Genomic DNA, 26,084 nt, shown 5'->3' with positions numbered 1-26,084 from the left:
GTGCCCCCTGTAGATAGTTCCAAATGACCACCCGGTAGATAGTACCACAGTGCCCTCTGTAGATAATACCATAATGCCCCCAGTAGATATTGCCACACACTGCTCCCTGTAGATGATGCCACACAGCCCCCTATAGATGATGCCACACAGACCCCCTGTAGATAATGCCACCCCCATATATGATGCCACACACCCCCTGTAGATTATGCCACACACACCCCCTGTAGATGATGCCACACAGACCCCCTGTAGATGATGCCACACAGACCCCCTGTAGATGATGCCACACAGACCCCCTGTAGATGATGCCACACACAGCCCCCTGTAGATGATGCCACACACAGCCCCCTGTAGATGCCACACACAGCCCCCCAGTAGATGATGCCACACACAGCCCCCTGTAGATGATGCCACACACAGCCACCCTGTAGATAGTGCCACGTAATTCCCCTGTAGATAGTGCCACGTACTCCCCCGTAGATAATGCCACGTACTTCCCCTGTAGATAGTGCCACGTACTCCCGCTGTAGATAGTGCCACGTACTCCCGCTGTAGATAGTGCCATGTACTCCCCCTGTAGATAGTGCCACATACTCCCTCTGTAGAAAGTTCCACATACTCCCCCTCTAGATAGTGCCACATACTCCCACTGTAGATAGTGCCACATACGCCCACTGTATACAGCGCCACATACGCCCACTGTAGCTAGTGCCACATACTCCCCCTGTAGATAGCCCCCCCGTGTCCCTGTAGATATAGCCATTGGGGCTCCCTCTATAAGCGGAATCCCTGGCCAGGCGTCGGCAATGCTCTGGCTGGGGATTCTGCTGCAGGAGGTGCCGTTGACGTCACTGCCCTTATAAGGACAGTGAAATCATGGGCTCATTCTATGAGCGGAATCCCTGGCCAAGCGTCAGCAACGCTTTGGCTGGGGATTCCAGTGCTCCAGGAGGAGCCACTGACTTCATTATTCACAAATGGACAGTGCCGTCGTCAGTGGCTCCCTCTATGAGCGGAATCCCCGGCCAGGCAACGGCAATGCTCTGGCCGGTGATTCAGCTGCAGGAGGCACCACTGACGTAACTGCCCTTATCTTGGACAGTGAAGTCATGGGCTACTCCTGGAGTGCCGTAATCCCAGGCCAAAGCGTTGCTGATGCCCTGGCCGGGAATTCCGCTCATAGAGAGAGCCCTGATTTCACTGTCCATATAAGGGCAGTGACATCAGTGGCACCCCCTGCACGGAATCCCCGGCCAGGGCGTCAGCAACGCTTTGGCCGGGGATTTCGTTCCAGGAGGAGTGAATGGCAGAGCAGGAAGCAGATAGTTTCCTGCTCAGCCATAGTATTCAATTGCATCTGCGTCCTGAGGAGGCAGATGCAATTGAATGTAGCGGTTGCCGGGACTGTCTCTGTATATTAGGGATAGTCCCGGCAAATTTGGGACAGTTGGCAAGTATGCATTATTAGCAGATGAACAGCTGTTAAACACCTGGAATGCAGTCTTTCTGTGTAGGACAAGGTTGGCCATGTTCACTTGATGCAGCAGGAAGCCTCTCCCAATGATAGCAGTACTTTACCTCCTAAACTGTGTAGGCAGATCAGGGAGGGGAAACCAGTTGTGCAATATTCAGGCGAAAAGGCTGGTTAAACAGGACAGGCTGGAGCCACATTCCAATGACAGAAACATCGAACTCAATAACATTTCACACCATTTGCTAACATGAAAATGACATCTGTGATACAGGTGCTCAGTGAATATCACTAGATATGTGTTATTTCAGCATGCTTACCGATTACCCATTGCATAAGAACAACTTGAAAAGAAAACATTGGTATATATATTTAAGTCTCCCATGATCACCTGTGGTGTATATTACCTTTAAGAAGGATAAATCTTTATTGTTCTCAACAAGCACAATCTCCAAATTTCCCATCACAATATGGCAGTTGTTGTATGTGTTCTTTAAGGTCTGATGCTGGTACTCGGCCTCGCCAGTTACACTGAGTCCATTCACTGTGCCAGTGCAGACTGTTAAAAAAATGAGGTAAAATAAGACAATGCACTTGGGCTAATGTGTACATAGAATACAGGGGGACCAACAGAATAATGCCACTTTCTGGTGCTGACTTCCACATCCCCCATCCCAGGACAGAAGGCTCAACACTTGTTCGCCCCCTGCACCCTTCCCATCTGCAGTAGAGCAGGACCACCATAGTCAATAGAGTCCTACACAGGTGAATTCTGCTCATGGTGAAAAAGGGTAGGACCAGGCAGACGTGTACAAGCGCCCTGTAATAATTGCAGCGCTCTATGAATAATCGCACATACCCAGAAGTTGTAGTCTGAAGGTTATTTGCAGAGATGCTGCATTTTGGTATCTGTTTTATTTGTATACCAGTTAGAAAATGTTGCTGCAAATTTGTATGCATTATAAATTATATACATTATACCCTTCTTTTTACAGATGTTTGCACAGCTACAACATACCAAATGACGCCAACAAGGAACAAACGTTACAACATTTAAAGTCTATGTTAAAATATTTCTGGAATTATTGTGACATTAGTTAATTTTTTACTTTGAAGATAATCTTAATTTTTACAAGTGTTTTATAGACGTAGCCTTTGGAGTGTGCAGGAGTGATTATAATGTGGTGAATAACTGTCTGCTACATAGTAAAAAGAAAAAAATACAATCTATGAGAAAGCAATAAACATTTAAAAAATAGAGCGGGGCGATCTACAAAGGCTGGCTTGGCCATACACATAAGATCGCTGTTGACTGAATACTTGTTTGGCCTATCTCCTTTGACCTCTCCATATTTAAAGATAACTAGTCCGCTCTCCTGACATTTCTGTTTTAGTGAATATGCGATCTCCATAAAATACAATTCTGGAGCACCTTTTTCTAGAACTCTGTGTTGTGCTATTCCTCTGTTATTCCTACTGGAAATGTATGAATGAACTGACAACTGGTTACCATTGTTCCAATGGGCGTGTCCCTACATGGTCTGACACTGTCCAATCGGTCCTGTAGTGACACATCTCATTAAAAGGGTAATGGAAATACCCAGTTGTTAATTCATACAATTTCAGGAGGAATAAGAGCGGAACCGCACAATGCAGATTTCTTAGAAAAGATGCACATAAATCTGGCAATAGATCATACAAAACTTCCCACCACAATTACTAACTCATAAAGGAAGCCATTTCTATATTAAAGGGGTTATGTGGGGACCAAAAATTATTAGCAGTGTATGCAGTATGTGAGTGAACTGCTAATATACATTCCGGTCCCCCGTCGCGCTGGTTATAAGATTTTAATAGATTTTACAGCACTGTCGGGGGACCGGAAGTCTAGTGGCACAGTCTTCCTTCACGATGACACGACCCATCGTCATGTGACCGACCCTGCTGTACTCGATATACAAGCAGTAGGAGTAGTGCAGCGGTTACATAGAGTACAGCGGGGTCAGTCACATGACCATGGGTCGTGTCGTCATGAAGGAAGACTGTGCCACTAGACTTTTGGTCCCTCGACAGCGCAGTAAAAATCTATTAAAATCTTATAACCAGTGCGATGGGGGGCCAGAATGTATATTAGCCTTGTACTCACATACTGCAGTTCCCTGCTAATAATTTTTGGTCCCTGCATAACCCCTTTAAAATGTAATTTAAAATTACTGCACATGTAATTGTCTAAAAAAAAAACATTGGAGAATTGCTCTGTAAAGCAGGTTAGGGATATATTTTAGTTCGGTCTACCCACCAACTAGAAGTTAACCAACTATCTGAGCTGCCGAGAGATAAGGATTATTTATAAGGCGGACAAGTGTACCACTATGCAATTCCCACACAACATTGGGACAATATAGGATAGAAAGGCTCCGACATATTGTGTTTTTACAGCTGTGTATAGTAAATTTCTCAGCTGCAGGTCTATAGAGTGAAACAAATGTGCCATTTTACCCACAAATATTTTTTACAATCCTGAACACTACAGGAACACAGTCTAATTATGGAAATGGGTTCATTGTATTTAGCCCCGTCTACTCTTAATTTTTTTCTTTACTGTTGTTAATAATGAAAATATGAGAGAAGCTCAGTGGCAGATAGGGGCGATTTTCCCCTCCAGACGTAGAACTGGGAAAGGTCAGACATTAGAAAGGATCCAAACAAACCCAAGAACACTGACAATCGTCCATGCAATGCTGCCCCCGCCTCTGCCCATCCTGGAGAGAATGACTTCTCTCTGTGCCGGACACAATGTGTCCTTCTCTGCAGCTGGACACAGCATCCCATTGTGCCTCGGGCAGGAATTTGATGGGGAACACTAAAGGCAGGGTCTGAGAAGGGGGGAGATTTGGATTCAAACAGTAATGTATTTTTTTAAAACTCCAAAATGCAGAATATTTAGTAGTATTGCTGAATGTAGCGTTGGTCATACTATGTACTCGTATGTAGAGAACACACATGCAGTTCGCAGAAAGATCCATGTTTTTATGGTCATGTGGTCCACCATCAAAGTTACATATAACAGCGTCTACTTCACTATTACATATTCGCATACTTACTACATTTAATAAAAAGACTTTTGTGAAAGTGCAAATTCAATTACAAGTCATCATTCTGCTGGATAGATAGGCAGAATATTTTCAGCCACCACTTGACTTAAGCCTCAAATTCTTTATAAAAAGTTGCAGGCAATAGAAACTCATGCCAAGCATTCAGTTTCTTCTCATTATAATGAACCCTCTGCCCAAACAAAGTGGATGCATCTGTTTTGTAGGGCAGTTTACCAGAGTAGTAAGTCAGTGAAGGGAGGAGTATCAATCAGCGCTGTATGGCCATGCCTGCGGGCGGAAGTAGGTGAGAAATGGGCTTCTTCCTGCCCAACCTGTATGTGATTATATTTGCTTTACTTAGTGATGACAATATGGCCCGAATTATAAGAATAAAAGTTAACTGTAAAAAAATCAAACATTAGAAAAACAATTTACATGAAAAAAAAGCGTCAAAATATTTTTTGCATAGATTTTTGCCTAATACAAATAACTTAGGCTATGTTCACACAGGGCAGATACGCTGCGTAAAAGCACACAGCGTATCCGCCCTGTGTGCCGGAGGGAATTCTGGCCGAAAAACCGAACCAAATTGTAGTGCAGTTTTCTGGCTGGAATGTCCGCTACAGAAAACTGCACAGAAAAAACAAAAAAAGGATATTTACCATGGCGACGTGCCCCTCCGACGTCCTGGCGCTCTGCAGCCCTGGGATGACATTTCATCCCATGTGATCGCTGCAGCCTCTGATTGGCTGTGCCGGTCATATGGGATGAAACAGGATCGAATATCATCCCAGGTGGTCGGCCTGGACGAAGAAACATAGACTGAGTAAGTATAAGATTTTTTTTTCTGAGCTGCGTTTTTGTGCAATTGACGTGCTACGGTTTAAAAAAATGCACCGTATGTCAATTTCTGAGCATTTCTTCCGCTCAACATTGGCCGCAGCATGTGGATGAGATTACAAAATCTCATCCACTCTGCTGCTACTGTATTATGCTGCGGATTTTCCGCAACTAAATCCGTTAGTGTTTATGCTACGTGTGAACTGACCCTTATGGTGCTGACTGTCTACACACTTAGGCCTCGTTTACACGAGCGTGATATACGTCCGTGCAACGCGCGTGCTTTTCACGCGTGTCGTACGTGCCTATGTAAGTCTATGGGGGCATGCAGACAGTCCGTGAGTTTTGCTCAGCGTGAGTCCGCTGAAAAAAACTTCACATGTCCTATATTTGTGCGCTGTTCGCGCATCACGCACCCATTGAAGTCAATGGGTGCGTGAAAATCACGCAGGTCACACGGAAGCACTTCCGTGTGAACAGCGTGATTCGCGCAACAGCTGTCAAACTCTGAATGTAAACAGAAAAGCACCACGTGCTTTTCTGTTTACAAACATCCAAACGGAGTGTCATAATGATGGCGGCTGCGCGAAAATCTCGCAGCCGCGCATCATACGCTGATGACACACGGAGCTGTTTAGTGCCTTTTGTGCACGCCAAATGCCGCGTTTTTTGCGAGCGCAAAACGCACACGCTCGTGTAAACCAGGCCTAAAGCAGTGTAAATCCACTAGTGTAAGATGTAAAAGTGGCACTAATTTTAGTTGAAGTGGTTTGAGTGAAATCCTCACTTCAAAATAATTTCTCTGTGCATTGATGCATCCCATGCTCCCATACTACTGCATGACTAGACAGATTCCTCGTAGTTCTGGGTGACAACCTCTGTAGTTTCTGTAATATTAAATAAAACTATTTCTGGCCAACATATGACTTGTATTCTGCATATATATATATATATATATATATATATATATATATATAGAGAGAGAGACTGCAGCAGCATGGAGGAGATTATAAAGCTGTAATGAGAAGTGTAGCTAAGAATCCAGCACTGGGGTGATGTAGAAATCTTGCCGACAGCCTGTGTCTCCTCTCTGCCTCCTCCTGTTCCCCCTCCCCTCTCCATAGACTAGTATGGGCAAGATGTCTGTGTCTTACTCACTCTGCTCCCTCCACTATCTCCTGAGTGACACTACTAGATCTCGATAAGGGTATAGAGATCAAGCGGTGTCACCTGCCAACGTTGGCGCCCAGCGCTAGCAAGTTTCCAGACCTTATACATGCACAAATAATTAAATAGAAGACTTCCTAATTAATCATTACAATAGAAAATTCTATATACTAGAGTTGTCCTTTAAAGTTGGTATTTATACGGATTCTGCTAATAACTCTGGGAAATAATGTATATATTATGCTGGTGAAAACCAAGGAGACATATAACCAATAAGTCTAGTAATCGGACGAATAACTTTTTTCTGCTTAAGCACTAGCGCCAAACTAAAGTCATGTATTTACATGATGATTTTAATATGGGATAGCCTAATAATGTATTTGATACATAACAGTACAAAACAATAACACTAGATCATGGACTTAAAAAAAGATATATTTTTTTAAATGGTTAATACTTAATATACACATTGAACTTGTATATATCCCTTTTTTTTCAGTGCTGCATACATTAATTATTCTTATCATCGCTCTCAGAAGATGTAATGAGTGGCATGCTGGGGGAGTCTCTTAATATACTATCCTCCACCCAAGCAAGGAGACAGATGGGTTTTGGAATGTCAGACATGGCTACCTCATTATTTGTCTACCCTCCAGTTCATCACATCAGCACTTATACCAATATTTTAAGCAGTCTGCTAGCCATTACCCTGCAAATCTCTCAGCAGAAAGCAACTTGCATACATGTATAATGTATAGCCCCCGGAAGAAGCGCCAAGCGAAACACGTGTTGTGCTTTCTCTCGCAACCCTGGATTGTTTGGTCTGTAATTTAAATGGTTTTGACTTCCTCATGTGTGTATATTGAGAGGCTATGTCTGGACATATAGAACTAATAGTGAGGTAGCCATCCTTTGCACTACTACGGTAGCACCTTATCATTATATAGCTATGGTGGGATTGTACAGTACAGGATCCTGGGTAATGTATGCACGACAATATTTTATCTTACTAATAGTTGTTTTACTATGAATGTCTATGGACATTAATAAAATATATATATTTATCGATTGTATTTCTGTGCATTGTTTTTTTTTGTTGGCGGTGATAATTTGCAGGCTGCACAGATCTTACAGTTAGACCAGACCTGTTTATTTAATTTGATATAGTACATGTATATTGTGCAAAGTATTCTGTATTCTGTGCGACCTGCGGTAGGAGTCCATTTCTTGTTTGCACACGGACACACATATGTAAAAGGAAATGCATGTTAAACATTAAAGTGTCAACTTAGAAACGTCATTTTTGGGCATCTTTGTCATACCAGTTAGGCGTCACTGAATGTAGTATCACTGTAAAAGAGGACATATCCTTTGCCCTCATGTGACATAAAACTGACAGGGGCCCAAACATACACTATATGGAGGAAGGTCTTAAACACGCCTCTCCTCATTATTGAATTCAGGGGTATCATTCAGTCCCATGGCCACAGGTGTATAAAATTAAGCACCCCGCCGTGCAGTCGCCTTTATAAACATTTGTGAAAGAATGGGTCATTCTGAAGAGCTCACTGAATGCCAGCGTGGTATATAATAGAATGCCAGCGTTGTAACAAGTTAGTTTGTGAGATTTCTTTCCTCCTAGATATTCCACGATCAACTGTGAGTGGTATTATTGCGAAGTGGAAACGTTTAGGAACCACACCAACTCAGCCACAAAGTGACTGACCAAGGGGTCACCAAGTGCTGAGGCGCAAAGTACATAAAAGTCACTAACGCTCTGCTGACAATAACTGCAGAGCTCCAAACCTTCTCTGACATTAACATCAGCACAAAAACTGTGCGCCGGGCGCTTCATGGCATGGGTTTCCATGGCCAAGCAGCTGCATTCAAGCCTTACATTACCAAACACAATGCCAAGCGTCGGATGGAGTGGTGTAAAGTGCGCCGCCACTGGACTTAGGAGCTGTGGAAACGAGTTCTGTGGAGTAACGAACCACACTTCTCTATCTGGCAGTTTGATGGACGAGCCTGGTTTTGGCGTGGGCCAGGAGAACATTACCTGCCTGACTGCGTTGTACCAACTGTAAAGATTAGTGGAGGAGATATAATGCTATGGGTTTATTTTTCAGGGGCTTGTATAGACCCCTTAGTTCCAATGAAGGGAAATCTTCATGATTCATGATACCAAGAAATTTTGGACAATTGGTCTGCTTCCAACTTTGTGGGAACAGTTTGGGGTTGTGACCCTTGTCTGTTCCAGCATGGCTGCGCCCCGGTGCACGAAGCAAGGTCCAGAAAGTCATGGTTGGGTGAGTTTGGTGTGGAAGAACTTGACTAGCCCACACAGAGCCATGACCTCAACCCCATTGAACACCTTTGGGATGAGATAGAACAGAGATTACGAGCCAGGCCCTCTCATCCAACATCAGTGTCTGACCTCACAAATGCTCTTCTGGATGAATGGGCAAAAATTCCCACAGACACAATCCAAAATCTTGTAGAAAGCCTTCCCAGAAGAGTGGAAGCTGTTTTGGCTGCAAACGGGTGACCAACTCCATATTAATGCCTAGATTCATAATGCGATGTCGTAAAAACTCCTGTAGGTGTAATGTGTATGTGTCCTAATACTTTTGTCCAAATAGTGTATACATAGCTATATATAAAATACCCAATTTCTATAGAGTGCCGAATACATTGGTTTTAACATGTTATTTCATGCTTTCTCTAGGCAAAAGCAATAAGCCCTGAGGTACATTCCTTTATTGAATGACTGTCCCTTTAAGGGCTTGGTGGCATTGCTGGGTCAACAGATAAGGAATGGGTCTGTACAGTGTCCCTGTTTGTCCTTCAATGGAGGTGACAGGAAAACAGAGCAGACCTTGTCTACTTTCCAGGCCTCCTAAGCACTGGCAAAAAGCAGCAGGAGAGATTAAACCCTTCATCTTTGTGTTACTCACGCAGTGTAGGATGTGGTTCACCATCTAATTAATTTCTCTGCACAGTAGCCAAATGCACAACTGAAGCAATGGGACTCCACATGACAAAGGGCAGTCTGTGTTCAGACTCTCCTGGGTGGAAGCCATCTTAATAGATAGATGGAAGAGGAAAACATTAATGACCCTACCACAGAAATCCACTGCATTGCTAATCATTAGCACCTACAAACATGTCTCACTATGAGCTCATGTCTTTCTATGTGTAAATAGATTAAGTTGAATGACAACTTGGCATGAAGATTGTGCCCAAAGCCCACATTAAAAAAAAACAGCAGTCTGAACAAAAACCCATATCGTAGCCTCAGTCTGTACAGCACACACACAGTCAATACTCACACACTATACTTTAAATTACTGCCATTTTGTAGAGACTGTAAAGCCCCCCCGGCGGCAGAATTTTATATAGCGAATGATGGGGGTTGTATTCCATATACTGGCATAAAGCTCAAAGTTTTATTCATACTAAACTCTCTGTATAAAATGAACAGCCCATATAGCCCTTAAAGGGAACTTGTTACTTAAAAAAGTCTCCTTTACCTGTATTAGATCTTACAGATGTCCTAACAATGCTCAACTAGCGAAAGAAATAAGGCTCGCTAAATGCTAAAGGCCCATATTGCTGTCGAGGGACGAAGAATACATATGTACCCCTCTGTGAACCCTCTCAGCCATTCAGAAGAGATAAGAGCAATCACATGACATACTTCCCAGCAGCCATGAATCCTAAGGAACAGTGGTCAAGTGGGTAGTGGGCACCAATCTTGCAAACAGAGATTTGGTGTATGTTTACATGCAGCACATCCATGAATGAAGAATATGTACATAAATCCCTACGTATGCAATCCTTGTTCAAGGACAAGACATGAAAAAAAACAATCCTTGACTGAATACTGGACTGCTCTAGTTATACTTCTTAGGGCACAGTTCACACGTTGCATAAATACTGCAGATTTTCCACAACGGAACTTGTTGCAGAAAATCTGCAGCAAATACAGTAGCTGCAATGTGGATGAGATAAAACAAATCTCATCCATACGCTGCGTAAATGCTGAGCGGAAAAAATACTCAGAAATTGCAGAATTTTATTCCTCAGCATGTCGATTGTATTTGCGTAAACGCTGATTATGTGTTTTAGGTTTTCCCCATTGAATTCAACGGGGAGGTAAAACTTGCAACAAATAGCAGTTGTTGTGTTTATTGCGGCGGGATCTCAGCGATTGCGCCGCAAAAAAACACAACTCAGAAAAAAAAATCTTATACTTACCCAGGAGTCTGTGTTTCTTCCTCCAGGCCAGCCTCCTGGGATGCCGTTTCATTACATGTGACCGCTGTAGCCAATTACAGGCTGTAGCGACGGTCACATGAGATGTAACGTCATCCCAGGAGGCCGGTCTGGGTGACGTCAGAGGGCTGACCTCCTGGGATGACGCTTCATCCCATGCGACCGCCGCTGCAACCAATCACAGGCTGCAGCGGTCTCCTGGGGTGAAATGTCCCAGGAGGTTTCTGCAGCGGACATTCCGGCCGAAAAACTGCATCACAGTTTGGTGCGGTTTTCGCCTGGAATACCCTGCCGCGCACAGGGCGTTACGCGCCCTGTGCTGTTACGCGCCCTATCCGTCTTGTGTGAACTCAGCCTAGTTGTGTGTAAGTCTCATGCAAGAACTTGTTTGGTTCACAGAACAAACCCTAAAAAAAACACCTCTCCTTTTTAAGTATAATAATGATGTCATATTGTCGCTACAAAGGAAAATATGAAAATAACAACAAAAGGCTTTACGTCTGTAAAACACACAATAACAATAGTCTGACAAACAAGCTGCACAAGAGCCAACGCCGTCTTCCCAGACTCTCGGCTGCACCTGCAGTTTTGTCTACATTTTTTTTTTGTCAAAAGAAAAAAAACAAATCTGAATATGTCTCTGCTCTTTGCATGCGTTCTGTTCCCTTTCTATTCCCCCAGTGCAAATGCCAATGGCATGGTCATTAATCATTCACATGCCCGTATTGATCTTCGTAACAATGGCAACTATTGAAAATGTTGTGAGAGTTGGAATGTTTCACTGTTTTATGCGCCACAAGTTAATGGACAGCCACGGATCTATATTGGAAGCTGACAAGTATTAAATTCCACTCCGATAACTATTTTATTAACAACCAAGACAGTAATAACATTTGACCCTGGGGGACATGCATCCCCACCTACTCAGCTGCCCACCCCCTTCTCGGCTACTATGTCCATGCCTGCAGTCAGGTCAGATTCTTGCCAAATACCATCCATACCCAGATGCCAACAGCCTTATTAGAGAAACACATGTCTCCCAGAATACATAGAAATGACCCAGGGAGAAAGTAATTCTATAGTAAGACTTGGCAATTGGTGTGGGAATTTCCCTGCAATACCACGGTCATTTTTTTTTTTAGATACAACTATCATATGTCTACATAATATGTTCCATAATTTATTCAACTATATAGTAATCATGGGATTGATATTTACCAAATTTTCTATATTCAGCAATTCTGTAAATTCTCATAGATCCGAGCCCCAGTTCAGTTTACAACCCAATTTCCTTATTCGAGCACATACACAAAATACACACACACACAAAATAACACACTGCACCGTAGGGATCATGGTGTGATAACACATTGACCTACTCAGATTTTCTCCAAACAAAAGCAAAACATACAAACTCCTTGCAGATGGTGATGGAGATTCATAAAGAATTTTACGGCAGAAAAATGATGTAAAATACGTATTAAAAAAATGGAACATGATCTTTCCACCAGATCCTTGAAGGCATATATGCCAGAAATGTGTCCAAGTACGACTAGTCCAATTTTTTTTTTTTTAAGTTGCAAACAGGGGAGTGGCTGACGGCAGTGTAAACTAAGGCTACATTTATAAAAGAATCAAGAAACATTTTTGTATAAAAAGTGGCGCATTTTAAAGACTGGGTTGGAGTAGGTGTAAAAAATAATGTTTTTCACATTAAATTCAGAAACATTTCCTTAGCTTAGACTATTCAGTCAGAAGATGTGCCACATGTATCACAGTGGTGAATGCTGTATGATCAATTTGGCACATCTTGCCTGAGCTGTTAGACACTTTTTTCCTTCTTATACCACCTCTGAAAAAGGGATTTCTCCAGCTCACCAATTTTGGCGTTTGATCCTCAGTTGCGCACAGATCCTCGAGGTGGCACTCGGTTGAATCACAATAGAACTAAAAAATGACTCAATCCAGCGCTGGGTTTAAAAGGAAATACTTTCCACTTTATTGAAAATTAGTTTAAAAATTGTAGCGAGCACAGAGGGGTGGATGCATAGAGCTTGCGCGTTTCAAACTATTCGCTCATTCTTATTCATGGCATGACATGAATAAGAACGGGTGAATCGTTTGAAACGTGTAAGCTCTATGCATCCACCCCTCTGTGCTCGCTACAATTTTTAAACTAATTTTCAATAAAGTGGAAAATATTTTCTTTTAAACCCAGCGCTGGATTGAGACATTGTTTCCACCACCTTTGACTTATCTTATGCCATTTTGGTGCAATTCAGAACACTTTATCACATTTTAAGCCATGCTCCTTTTTTTACTAAGCCATGCCCCATTTGAAGACACTTTTTTTTTTAAAGTATCTAGTGAGGCACAAAGATCTGTTCTTGGTGCATTTGCCTATTAAATATCTCTGAAACTAGATACGACATTATGCGCTAGAAATGTGTCACATTTTACGACATATTCTAGGCGCATCCACATTAGTATATCTGCCCCAATGTAGCCAACCTGTATAATGTTTTCAGTCTTTATTATGGGGTGTGGTGGTATTGGTACCAAGGGATTAGCGCAATCTGCTGTATAAGTACGGCACAGTAATGGCGCAGGCTAAGGAGCTGAACATACAGCTGAAACTGCTGCAACAGCCGGTTTCGGCGGTTTAACCACTTAGATGCCATGGTCAATAGCGACCACGACATCTAAGAGGTTAGGTAGAGTTAGGCCCTTTGTCACCCCATCGGATTCATATGACATAAGGGGGCCTAACGATGGCCCCCAGGTCTGCAATGTACAGAAGAAGGCCACCTAGTTTTGTACTGACATGCATAATACTCTGCAATACAGAAGTATTGCAGTTTATTATATGAGCAGAAGATCGAATGTTCAAGTCCCCTTATGGAACTTAAAAAAAAAAGTTAAAGAAAATTTGAATAAAAAAATAACATAAATAATAATAATTAAAAAAAATAAAACATTCAAAAACGATACATAATTGGTATCAGCGCATCCCTAATGAGCCCTACTATAAAACAAATGCATTCTTATACCGCAAAGTAAACACCGTAAAAAAAAAACAACAACCTAATAAACAATTTCAGGATTACTGTTTTTGGTCACCTTGCCTCCAAAAAAATTGAATATTAAGAGATGAAAAAGTTGTATGTACCCCAAATACAAAAAATATATACCACATAGTATACATTGTCAATGTACATGTGACTGTATGGGATACAGTACAATACGTCAGGGCACACAAATAAACGAGTAAACAGAGTCCAACACAAGAAATATATCTACATTGGTCCCATAACAAACCCATCAATCTCAGGTGAAGAGATTTGTCTACACACATGACTGGGTGCAAAGTTGCAACGAAATATCCACTAACGTGAAAAGGTAGGTACATTGCGATGGGTTTTAAAGTACTGAAACTTAAGGGGTTTTTACATCGGCCGATTATCGTGCAGACGAGTGTTCATGTAATGCTCATTGCCAATTGCCCTGTGTAAACAGGGCAGCGATCAGCGGATGAACGAGCAAACGCTCTATCAAAAAAGCTGGTCGTATCGTTTTAAAGAAAGTAAAGTATTATCGTGGTCGGAAGCACATTTCTCTGTGTAAACAGGGAGACGCGCTGCCGACATGATAATAATGTATGGGGACGAGTGATAGCTCCGTGAGAAAGGAGCAAACGAGCGCCGATCAACGGTGTCTCGTTGATCAGTGCTCGCTGCACCAGCCGAATATCGGCCGTGTAAAAGGGCCTTTAGGAAGTAGTAGAAATTAAATGTAACAATTATCACCACAAATGTACAATTCTAGGGGAGTTGTATGCTGGTATCTCTACAGACCAAAATATGTATTCACGCGAAACAACGCGTGGAAAGCCTCTTAGCTTTTTTGATTTTGCATCATCTTCAATGTAGCGTTTTTTTTAATATTTGATTTTATCAATACTGTGCACTGCCAGAAGCTGGGTGGTAACGAAGAGAAATGGATGATGCTGATTCGTCAGCATCATACACTTCTATTCACAACGCCCAGCTAGTAAAAGTAGTAAAAACGCCCCGATGTACGCACATAATACACGCCCACTTGTACTTTTACTTTAAACACGCCCAGTTGTACTTTAGAAAGCCTCATTTACATAAATATAAAAATGGTCATAACTTGGCCAAAAATGCTAGTTTTAAAAAAAAACAAAAAACGTTACTCTTATCTACATTGCAGCGCCGATCTGCTGCAATAGCAGATAGGGGTTGCAAAATCTGGTGACAGAGCCTCTTTAAGTTTGTAGTTTATTACATTGGGCCCTTGTAACTTTTTTGCCTCTCATTTAGTAAATAAATACTATTCATAATTTAGTTTTTTTAAATATATAAGGTTTTTATATATATATATATATATATATATAAACCTTATTTTTTTTTTTAAGTAGTTGTGATGTAATATCAGTTATAACTTGTGAAATGATGACATTACCAGCTGATTATTCAGCATTAGAGACAGAGTTGCAGTTATAACCCAGTTATTTTAAGCAGAAACTGTACCCACACTGCAGATTTTGTGGCTTGTTGGCATCTTGGATATGTATTCATGTTGGTTTTTTTTTACACCGTGAATAGGATGATCTCATATATTATATGCGCTGTCTGGTCATTTCTACCATAGAGTAGGGTGGGGGAGAGGTGTGTTCATATCACAAGTTGTGATGAATGACAGCGGGAATTTTGCTTTGTGTTATAAGAAAAACATTCTCCTCCCCTGACTCCATGTGTAGAAAAGCTAGTTTGGCCTCCCAAGAGAATTGTGACTACAGACAGATAGATACATGTACCTGCTGCATAATAGGACTACTTTATGACTCACTGATTTACCTCACAGACAGAAACACCAAAATGAAATATGTACAATGCAGAAACGCTACCACGTGGCATGTACAACTACCTAAGGCCGGGTTCCCACGTAGCGCAAACGCTGCGGAATTTCCGCAACGTAATTCTGTGTGTAAATTACGCAGCATTTACACTAGCAGCAACTTGGTGCGATTTTTCGGACGGAAGGTACTGCGGGTGTCTTCTACGCAGCGTATCCGACCCGTTGGAACCTGGCCTAAAGTGACCAATGGCCACATGGATAGGATAGGAGCAGTCACATGGACATCAGCTCCAGTACCACGTACAGAGCTGTTATCATTAGGGCCCATTCACACCTTGCATTCTAATGTCATGTTCACACAGCATATGTTCAGGCTGAAAATTTTATACGAGGCTGATTTCAGGAGAAAACAGTCTCTGAAGTCCAGAAGTTTTTAGAGCGTTTTTTATTTTTGCATTTTTAAGCAGTATTTTGATGCATTTTTTTTTAAGTGTCAATGGGATATTGGAAAAATCAGCTTATAAAACACTTTTTTATTAAGTGTTTTTTTTACAAGTAATTTCTTTATTTAGCAGCGTAAAAATACGCCTCATATGAACTATGCCTTGAGTGTATTTTGGGGCATAATACGACCATTTTACGGTCTGAAATACGCCTGAAAATATGCAGTGTGAACATGGCCTAAATATGGTTGTTGGCTAATTTTAGAATCAGTGAATGGGAATTGAATTCAAAGGGGAAAAATACACCAAGCATAAACTGTAACTGTAAGTGTGAATCCAGTTCCATTCCGACAACAAATGCGGAGTCAGAAAGTAAAAGCGGCGGTGCTTGGAAAAAGCACTGCATCCCCTTTGTTTTGAAGATCAGAAAGGTAGGGGTCTCAGGCAACAAATTCCACAAATGACATCTTCTGCACAGTGACATGTCAGAATTATAACGGGGAACCTTCCCTTTAATGAAAAGCAGAGCTTTATATATATATATATATATATATATATATACACACACATACACTTATTTATTATATTTTTTCCCCCACAGATTATATATATATATATATATATTTATTTTTTTAAAATTCCGATAGGTTGTTTTTTTTTTTGTCTGATAGAGGTCGCTTTGTTGTGGCAGATGGGCTCACACAATTTGATCAAAATGTGCTCTAAGAACCTCCCTATTGTAAGTAGATTCAGCAGTAATGCATATCTAGTGTAGTGCTTAGGTGGCATTAGTGTTCGCAGTGTGCTGTCGCCATTTTCTTGTGTGCTGTATAAATTTGCAGTCACATGCGTTCTTGCACCTGCATACACGTTTTGTTTCATTTTGTTGGAATGTGCTGTTCACATTTTTGTGGTGTTTATATGATCCATATATATGGGGTTAGTGACTGCCTCCATATTTGATATTGCACTCCTCCCATTCTGGCCTGGGTGATTTTAATTAGTTTAATGCTGGTTCCTACCATCCCCAAGTATATGTAGGCTTAGTCCCAGTTCTGGGTGTATGTGCAGCATAGGTTCCAATCCTCATATTGGTCGCCTTGTCGTGGCAGATGGGCTCACACAATTTGATCAAAATATGCGCTAAGAACATCCCTACTGCAAGTAGATTTAGCAGTAATGCATATTTATATTTAGTGGCATTAGTGTTCGCAGAGTTCTGTCACCATTTTCTTGTGTGCTATATATATATATATATATATATATATATATATATATATATATATTAGTCCTTCCCAATGAATTAGAATATCATCAAAAAGTTTAATTATTTCAGTAATTCAATTCAAAAAGTGAAACTCATATATTATATAGATTCATTACACACAGAGTGATCTATTTCCAACGTTTTTTTCTTTTAATGTTGATGATTATGGTAAAAGTTAATGAAAACCCAAAATTTCGTGTTTCCGAAAATAAGAATATTATATAAATCCAATTTCAAAAATGATTTTTAATACCGAAATTTTGTCCTACTGAAATGTACAGTATATGCCCTCAATACTTGGTCGGGCTCCTTATGCATGAATTACTGCATCAATGCAGCGTGGCATGGAGGAGATCAGCCTGTGGCACTGCTGAGGTGTTATGGAAGCCCAGGTTGCTTTGATAGCGGCCTTCAGCTCGTCTGCATTGTTGGGTCTGGTGTCTCATCTTCTTCTTGACAATACCCTATAGATTCTCTCCGCGGTTTAGGTCAGGTGAGTTTGATAGCCAATCAAGCACAGTGATACGGTGGTTATTACACCAGGTATTGGTACTTTGGCAGTGTGGGCAGGTGCCAAGTCCTGCTGGAAAATGAAATCAGCATCTCCATAAAGCTTGTCAGCAGAGGAAAGCATGAAGTGCTGGAAAAAATCTCCTGGTAGACGGCTGCGCTGACTCTGAACTTAATATAACACAGTGGACCAACACTGCTGCTCAATGGTCCAAAGTCCTGTTTTCAGATGAAAGTCAATTTTGCATTTCATTTGGAAATCAACGTCCAGGAGTCTGGAGGAAGAGTGGAGAGGCGTCAATCCAAGTTGCTTGCAGACCTTTTTCAAGCATGGGACAGAAACGTATCTTTATGTTGTTTGAATAAACCACATTTTTTTGAGTGCTGCTACTTTCTGCTTTTATATATATATATATATATATATATATATATAATTTATTTTTTTTTTTTTTTTTTTTTTTAATTCCACAGGTTGTTTTTTTTTTTTGACTGGTAGAACGATACAATAAATATGTTTAGCATTTTAGGATTAACCTATATTGTGACCCTACTTTACATAATCTCCCTGTTTTTTTATACACACTGACAGGTGATTGGCCTGTCAGAAGAGCCTCATATCCACTACTGACCAACAGTAAATGTGATTGCTCAAAGTCCTCACTGAGCAAATCAAGAAGCTCCACCACACAGACTTGTTAACCCGTTAGTGACTGGCCCATCGTGTTTCTACGTTGGTCACTAACGGGCCTTATTCCGATGCCATAGACTTTTTACGTCGCGGCATCGGAATAAGTTTACAGAGCAGGGAGATGTCAAATCTCCCTGCTCTCAGCTGCTAGAGGCAGCTGAGGGCTGGGAGCGTCCCTGCTCTGCCGTGTGAGATCGATATTAGTATCGATCTCACACATTTAACCCCTCAGATGTGGTGCTCAATAGCGAGCACCGCATCTGAGTGGTTTTGGAGAGAGGGAGGGAGCTCCCTCTCTCCCCCACCGACACCCGGCGATACGATCGCCGAGTGTCTGTGTCTCTAATGGCAGCCGGGGGTCTAATAAAGGCCCCCAGGTCTGCCTGTAGCGATTGCCTGCTAGATCATGCCGCAGGCATGACCTAGCAGATGCCTGTCCGTGTTAAACGGACAGGCAGTAATACACTGCAATACAAAAGTATTGCAGTGTATTATAAATGCGATCGCAGAATCGCATATTATAGTCCCCTAATTGGACTAGTAAAAAAGTGAAAAAAAAGTTTAATAAAGTTAATTTTAAAAAAAATGTGAAAAAAATGAAAAACCCAGCTTTTCCCCTTACAAAATGCTTTACTATTAAAAAAACAAAATAAAGTTAAAAAGTTACACATATTTGGTATTGCCGCTTCCGTAACGACCCCGACTATACATCTATTACATTATTTAACCCGCACGGTGAACGGCGTAAAAAATGTAATAAAAAACTATGGAAAAATTGCTGTTTTCTGTGAATACTGACTTTAAAAAAATGTGATAAAAAGTGATCAAAAAGTCGCATCTACTGCAAAATGGTACCAATAAAAACTACAAGTCGTCCCGCAAAAAAAAAGCCCTCATACAACCGCATCGGCGAAAAAATAAAAACTTTACGGCTCTTCAAATATGGAGACACAAAAACAAATAATTTTGAAAAAAATGCGTTTTTACTGTGTAATAGTAAAACATACAAAAACTATACAAATTTGGTATCGTTGCAATCGTAACAACCCGCTGAATAAAGTTATTGTGTTATTTATACCACACGGTAAACGGCGTAGATTTAGGACGCAAAAAAGAGTGGCGAAATTTCTGATTTTTTTCTATTCCCCCCCCAAAAAAAGTTAATAAAAGTTAATCAATAAATAATATGTACCTAAAAATGGTGCTATTAAAAAATACAACTTGTCCCGCAAAAAACAAGACCTTATACAGCTATGTCGACGCAAAAATAAAAAGGTTACAGCTCTTGGAATGCGACGATGGAAAAACTTAAAAAATAGCTTGGTCATTAAGGTCCAAAATAGGCTGGTCATTAAAGGGTTAAAAGTTAGGATAACTTTTTAGATTTTTTTTATATTAAATTAAACTATCCTGGAAAAAAAGAGAAATAAGACACTAAAAAAGTAGAGAAGATATTATACGGGGTAACTCATAATACACCCACAAAAATTCTTTAACACTGCAAAATGTCATTATTAATTTAGAAAATATCAATAATTTATTCATAGATTTGAAAAGATCTATTGAATATTTCATCAGATTGGAAGGGGTGCCAGTTGTCAGCCCTAAATATTGGTCGATACCATGTTTAAGAAATTGAAAACGTTTATAATAGACACCAAAATTCAGAAGTTCTCATGGATGGATGAATACAAATAAGTGTGAAACGCTGGTCGAAAATTCTGTTCAGGTGGATTACCGAGCTGTAGCACATTCATGGTTGGAACAAACAAGTTTATTCCTCTAACCACATAACAAAGTCATGCTACCGTGGAAGTCAAAAGAGAAGAAAAAGGTGGCTGTAAGGGTTAAAGGAACACCGTCTATTTCAATAGTCTTCGAGGAGGTCTACGCTTCGCCTCCAAAGTCATTTAAAATCAATTGCTTCCTTGTAGCAAATCCAAGTCCTAATAAACATGTTTTTTTTACATTGTGATCCTTACAGGGCGTAAGCAGCTACTTTAAACCAAGCCTGTGTTCTGACTTCATAAAAGACCAATGATTCAGATACAGACAGGGGGAGGGTGAACAGGCTCAGCCAGGGATCCATTGTGGTTGGCAGGGTAAAAATAGACAAGAGGATGCAGAATGTGTCACAACTACAAAGTGCCTTTTGAGTTAAGGGGCCCCCCTTGGGGTGACTTTGAACGTCTACAGACAGTGGAAAGCCGGCGCAGCTTATTGAAAACCTCATCTTCTCATGTCTGGTCACTCATCAGATTCCCTAAGTGTTACAATAAACATTCATCTTTTCAAGATTACATCTTGTGGGTGTATTGTCACTTTATGCATGGACATTATACACCCAACATACAACAATTCTTCATGCCCATAGTCATCGATCACAACGACGATGCATTGTTGGCATTATCAGATGGGGAATTTCAGGCCATAAGAGTCTAGTTTGTAACCAGCCACACAAAGAGTCTAGTTACAGTATATTCACCTTTGAACACCATTTTAGAGTTTATGTATAACAATTAATGGGAAACATTAATGCCAAACAAAGCGCTCGGTGGCCCCGTAAAGATGAATGGAGCAGTGATCGAGCATGCGCACTACTGCTCTTTTCCAATAGGGCCCTCAGGAACGGCAACGCAAGCCTGTTCACGTGATCGGTGGGGGTCTAAGCGGCCGGACCCCCACCGATCAGATATCTATCGCCTATACTATGGATAGGTGATAAATAATGATTGTGGGAAAACCCCTTTAATTGACATCAAAAGTGTAGTAACTTTGTAAATATATTGCATTACTTATTTTGCACTGGTCCTGAGCTCCATGGTCCTGAGCCAAAGCCTCCTAATAGAGCAGAGCTATATTAACATTCCGGTCTTCAGTAGAAATAGTCAACAAGCTTGTTGTCGCTTAGGGAGATCGTTAGCTTTTCCTACACGATATTACTGCATAGTTCCCATAATGCAAAGCACATTTATCGATGTATTTGCGCCTTATTTATGCTGGAAGATTTTACTTCTGAAGCCTGTAGAATTGTCAATGCAGCTTTTAATTACTGCACATGCTGTAGCGTTTCCCCCCCCTATGTTTAGTGTGCACGTTGGGAAAGTTCCCAATGCACACGCTAAACGTCTCCTTTCGGAGTACCTTACTTAGACGGAGACCAAAAAGAGTAACCTTCTGGCTTCCGCAAAAAATGAAGTATAGAATACTTCATGGTATGCTGTAAACAAAAGTATCCATTATCCTTTATACCTCATGGGCTTTTTAACCGATTTTCATGAGGTATAAGCTAAACGGATGCCATTATAAACTAGGGTGACGGGTACGTTAAACGGATGCCTAACAGTGGAATCTGTCACCCTTAGGGTATGTTCACACGAGGGCGTCCGTTACGGCTGAAATTACGGGGATGTTTCAGCCTGAAAACATCCCCGTAATTTCAGCCGTACCGGCATGTGCAGGCGCTTGAACGCCGCGTCCATTACGGGCGTAATTAGCACTGCTATTCATTGGAGTCAATGAATAACGGCTCCAATTACGGCCAAAGAAGTGACAGGTCACTTCTTTGACGCGGGCGTCTATTTACGCGCCGTCATTTGACAGTGGCGCGTAAATATACGCCTCGTGTGAACAGACAAACGTCTGCCCATTGCTTTCAATGGGCAGATGTTTGTCAGCGCTATTGAGGCGCTATTTTCAGACGTAATTCGGGGCAAAAACGCCCGAATTACGTCCGTAAATAGGCCGTGTGAACATACCCTTAGGTTTAATGATATCTGTTGAACGGATCCGTTATAAAAAAGCTCACAATGTATCAGTTAAAGTGTAGCTATACGTTTGACAAACTTCTGACATGTCAGAAGTTTGGATTGGTGGGGGTCTGAGCACTGAGACCCCCACCAATCGCTAGAACGAAGCAGCTGAAACCCTCGTGTGAGCGCTCATCTGCTTCGTGTCTGTTCGGCTTTTTCCGGAAATAAATGTATCGGTGTACGGACTCAATAGAAGGTCTATGAGCCCGTACTCCGATACATCGGCTTTACGGAAAAAGCCGAACAGACAGGAAGCGGCTGAGCGCTCACACGAGCTCTTCTGCTGCTTCGTTCTAGCGATTGGTGGGGGTCTCAGTGTTCGGACCCCCACCAATCCAAACTTCTGACATGTCACTATGACATGTCAGAAGTTTGTCAAACGTTTAGCTTCACTTTAAACGAATCCCATATTAGATAGTGACGGATGCCACTGTAGATAAATTCTATACTTCTATTCTCTTGTATATAAATGGAAGAGAACAGGTCCATATCATGTACAAGCAAAATGAGCCTTATAAAGTTACTGAAAAAACTTTTGGTGGAGCCCCTGGAGCAATTCTAGTAAAAGGTGACAGGATATTTCACTTTGGAAAACTAACTCCATCTAATTTACCCTTTTACCCACATATCGGGGGAACCTTGAGTCATATCCAAACCTTTACATAACAATACATAAGAAAGCAACAATCATAGTGTAATAGAGACGTCAACTCAAAATATATTTTACACATATAAACAGGAAGCCTCACAATTTTGATAAGCCATTTACTCATGGGTACGAGTGGGTGTCCATACACAATAGACAAAACTCAGCAGGATTGGTCGACGATCTAATGTATATGTGTTCCTCCGGACAGCAGATGTCAGGGGGGAAGGATTGGGCATGTTGGATTCCACCATGCCCGATCCTTTATTCCAAAGGGAGCAAAGCCGCTGCCAGAGGAGATAGTAGATTGGATATAAATCCAAGTACATAAATGACACACTGGTAAGCAGTATGCTACTGTCAACTAGTATGTGTAATTCATAATCTGTAATTTATATGTGTTTGGATGTGTTAATCTACAATAATACAAAAATACTATTCATGGTAGTCTAGACCAGTAATTAAAGCTGTAGATTTTTTACTAAAATTTGTAATGTGGATAACAGAAAGACGAATATAAGCAAATAGATTAGTCTGTGGAGGACCTTCACCCATGACAGTATCAATCTTGGCAGGACTGATATAGAATATTTTCACTTTCAATAACCGGATTGTTGGAGTGAAGACTCACATTGTATTCTTCTATTTGGCTAAGGCTACGCAAGGACACTCATTGTATATGGGCATGTGCTACATTTTATATGTTGATAGATAAATTAATTCTCTGGTTCGCACAAGTTATCTTTAAGGAGTTCTCTGGTTTCAGCAAATTAATTTTATTTTTGTTTTGTATAATTAAAGGCTATACAATTTTCCAAATCTACTTTCTGAATTAATTCCTCATGATTTTCATGATCTCTGCTTATTGTTATTTAGTAGGAATATTCATTGTTTATTTCCAGTGGATACAATTCTGTCCATGGTCACGTGATGGACACACAGGTGCTGGGATCGTTAGAAGACACAGCTCAGATAAACAATGCTGTAACGAACTATGCACCTGTGTGTCCATCACATGACCATGGATAGAATTTTATCCACTGGAAGTAAACAATGAATGTCCCTACTGAATAACAACAAGCAGAGACCTTGAAAACCGTGGGAAATGAAAGGTGTTTTCCAGTCTCCAAAAATTGATGCCGACTTCCGGCAACCCCCCCTGATCAGCTGTTCTGAAGGAGCAGCAACGATCGTACGAGCGCTGCTTCCCCTTCATTTTTACTTGCTCAGTGAATCGTCTACACACTTTTAGCGCCAATTCACAGTATTACAGCCTTCTCCCATTTACTTGAATGGTAGAAGGCGTAATACTGTGAACCGCCGCTACAAGTGTGTCGACAATTCACAGTGAGCAAGGGGAATGAGCGCTCTTACGAGCGCTGCGGCCCCTTCAAAACAGCAGATCGGCGGGGGTGCCGGGAGTCGGACCCCGACCGATCACATATTAATGGCCTATCCTATATGCCATAAATTTTTGGACTGGAAAACCCCTTTAATACAGAAAGTATATTGGAAAATTGTTTAACTTTTAATTATACAAAAAATAACATTAATTTGCCAAAACAAAACAACCCCTTTAATAAGTGAAAAGCATTGTGACGGATGTGGGTGGATCAACCCAAAGCAATGGTGGGCTGTCCTATTGCTTTACCTACAGAAAAAACTGCCAATGCTACCGCATTGGAATTTGATAAAGGTCACCAGGTATAGAAATTTCAATGCAAAACAGGTTTCCTCTTAAGTGTTGACATTTTTGTTTACAAAATTTTCAGATTTGCATCTAGTGCCTCGAGCTTTGAGAGGAAGTTCTTTAATATCCATATATAATTGTTTCGTATTTTAATGCAACCATGATTATTTCTAAATTCACGCCACCATGCATCATATCTTCTATAAGGGCCATATTATGAATGATTTGCTGGATTTGAAATTTATTAAGGTGTGAATGGACGTGTTGCCCATTTTATTTATTGTAATATTGCGTGTATGAGGTATGAGACATCCACAGGTCCAAAGTTCTATGCCTTTGCTAAATTAAATTGGCTATAATGTATGGAGGTATGAGATAAACATAGGTTGTGAGCCCCACTAGGAACAATGACAAATATGAGTAGACGCATTCTATGTATTTTATTACGTAATATAAATAATTGGCAATGACTAAATTGTTTTTATAAATGCAAATCCTGGCGTTTCTAGAATATCTGGCCATTACAGAATCAATAGGTACAATTTTCCTTAGACAGTCTTGTGAGGCAGCCATTATAGCAGGGTTTTACTAAAAGCCACGAATTATCAGATACTACTCATCATATGCGAACTACGGCAACTCCCACCTCTGCGTCTTGTCATCAAATGCTTTAATTCACGCTAAATTGTGTGGCCTTTTCCATTTTATTATGCAACTCTCCTTAGTCAGTCCCCCAGTGACCACTAAATACCCAAGTCCCAATAAGGCCTGGTTCACATCTATGTTGGATGCTCCGTTAGATGGCTTTGCACACAGATCGGATGAAACCACTGGAAACAATAGCGCTGCATGCTGCGCTATTGCTTCCAGTAAAACCACGAACACCCTGACAGAAACTCGACGTAACCATTAAAGTCAATGGTTTCCGTTGGGCACCGATAGTGTCTGTTGTACAACGGAACCGGCGCGTCCGGTATTTTAGTTGTTCTGCTCCTGACGGAGTAGAAAAACAGACCAACGCAGATGTGAATGAGGCCTAATTGATAGAGTGCTCCACAACCAGGTTCCTCCATATATTTCTGCCATACATTACCTTCTTTCTCTCTTCTACACGCCTAACGTTCTCACATCCAGGACCTTTGTGATGGTGCTATATAAATCATTATTATTATTAATAATAATAATAACATTGGCATAAATGTGCAATATGATCAGTGAAGTGAATGGCCAAATCAGAAAACAGATAGGAGTGTGTTTCAAACAATTCTTTGTAACACCGTTCTGTATTTAGAATAT

At 41.0% G+C, this 26,084-nt stretch overlaps 1 protein-coding gene across 1 annotated transcript in view; it reads right to left on the bottom strand.

Moving 5' to 3' along the window:
* Positions 1–26,084, bottom strand: part of ERBB3 (erb-b2 receptor tyrosine kinase 3) — an 89,035-nt gene that overhangs the window by 49,296 nt on the left and 13,655 nt on the right. The window contains exon 2 of the mRNA XM_075852135.1: positions 1,879–2,030. Coding sequence (XP_075708250.1) covers positions 1,879–2,030 — 152 coding nt within the window. The remainder of the gene's footprint in view (positions 1–1,878; positions 2,031–26,084) is intronic.

The sequence above is a fragment of the Rhinoderma darwinii genome, chromosome 2 (genome assembly GCF_050947455.1).
Source record: "Rhinoderma darwinii isolate aRhiDar2 chromosome 2, aRhiDar2.hap1, whole genome shotgun sequence".
Classification (NCBI taxonomy): domain Eukaryota; kingdom Metazoa; phylum Chordata; class Amphibia; order Anura; family Rhinodermatidae; genus Rhinoderma; species Rhinoderma darwinii.
Note: the sequence above shows the minus strand (reverse complement) of the source record. Positions and strands in the feature narration are given on the sequence as shown.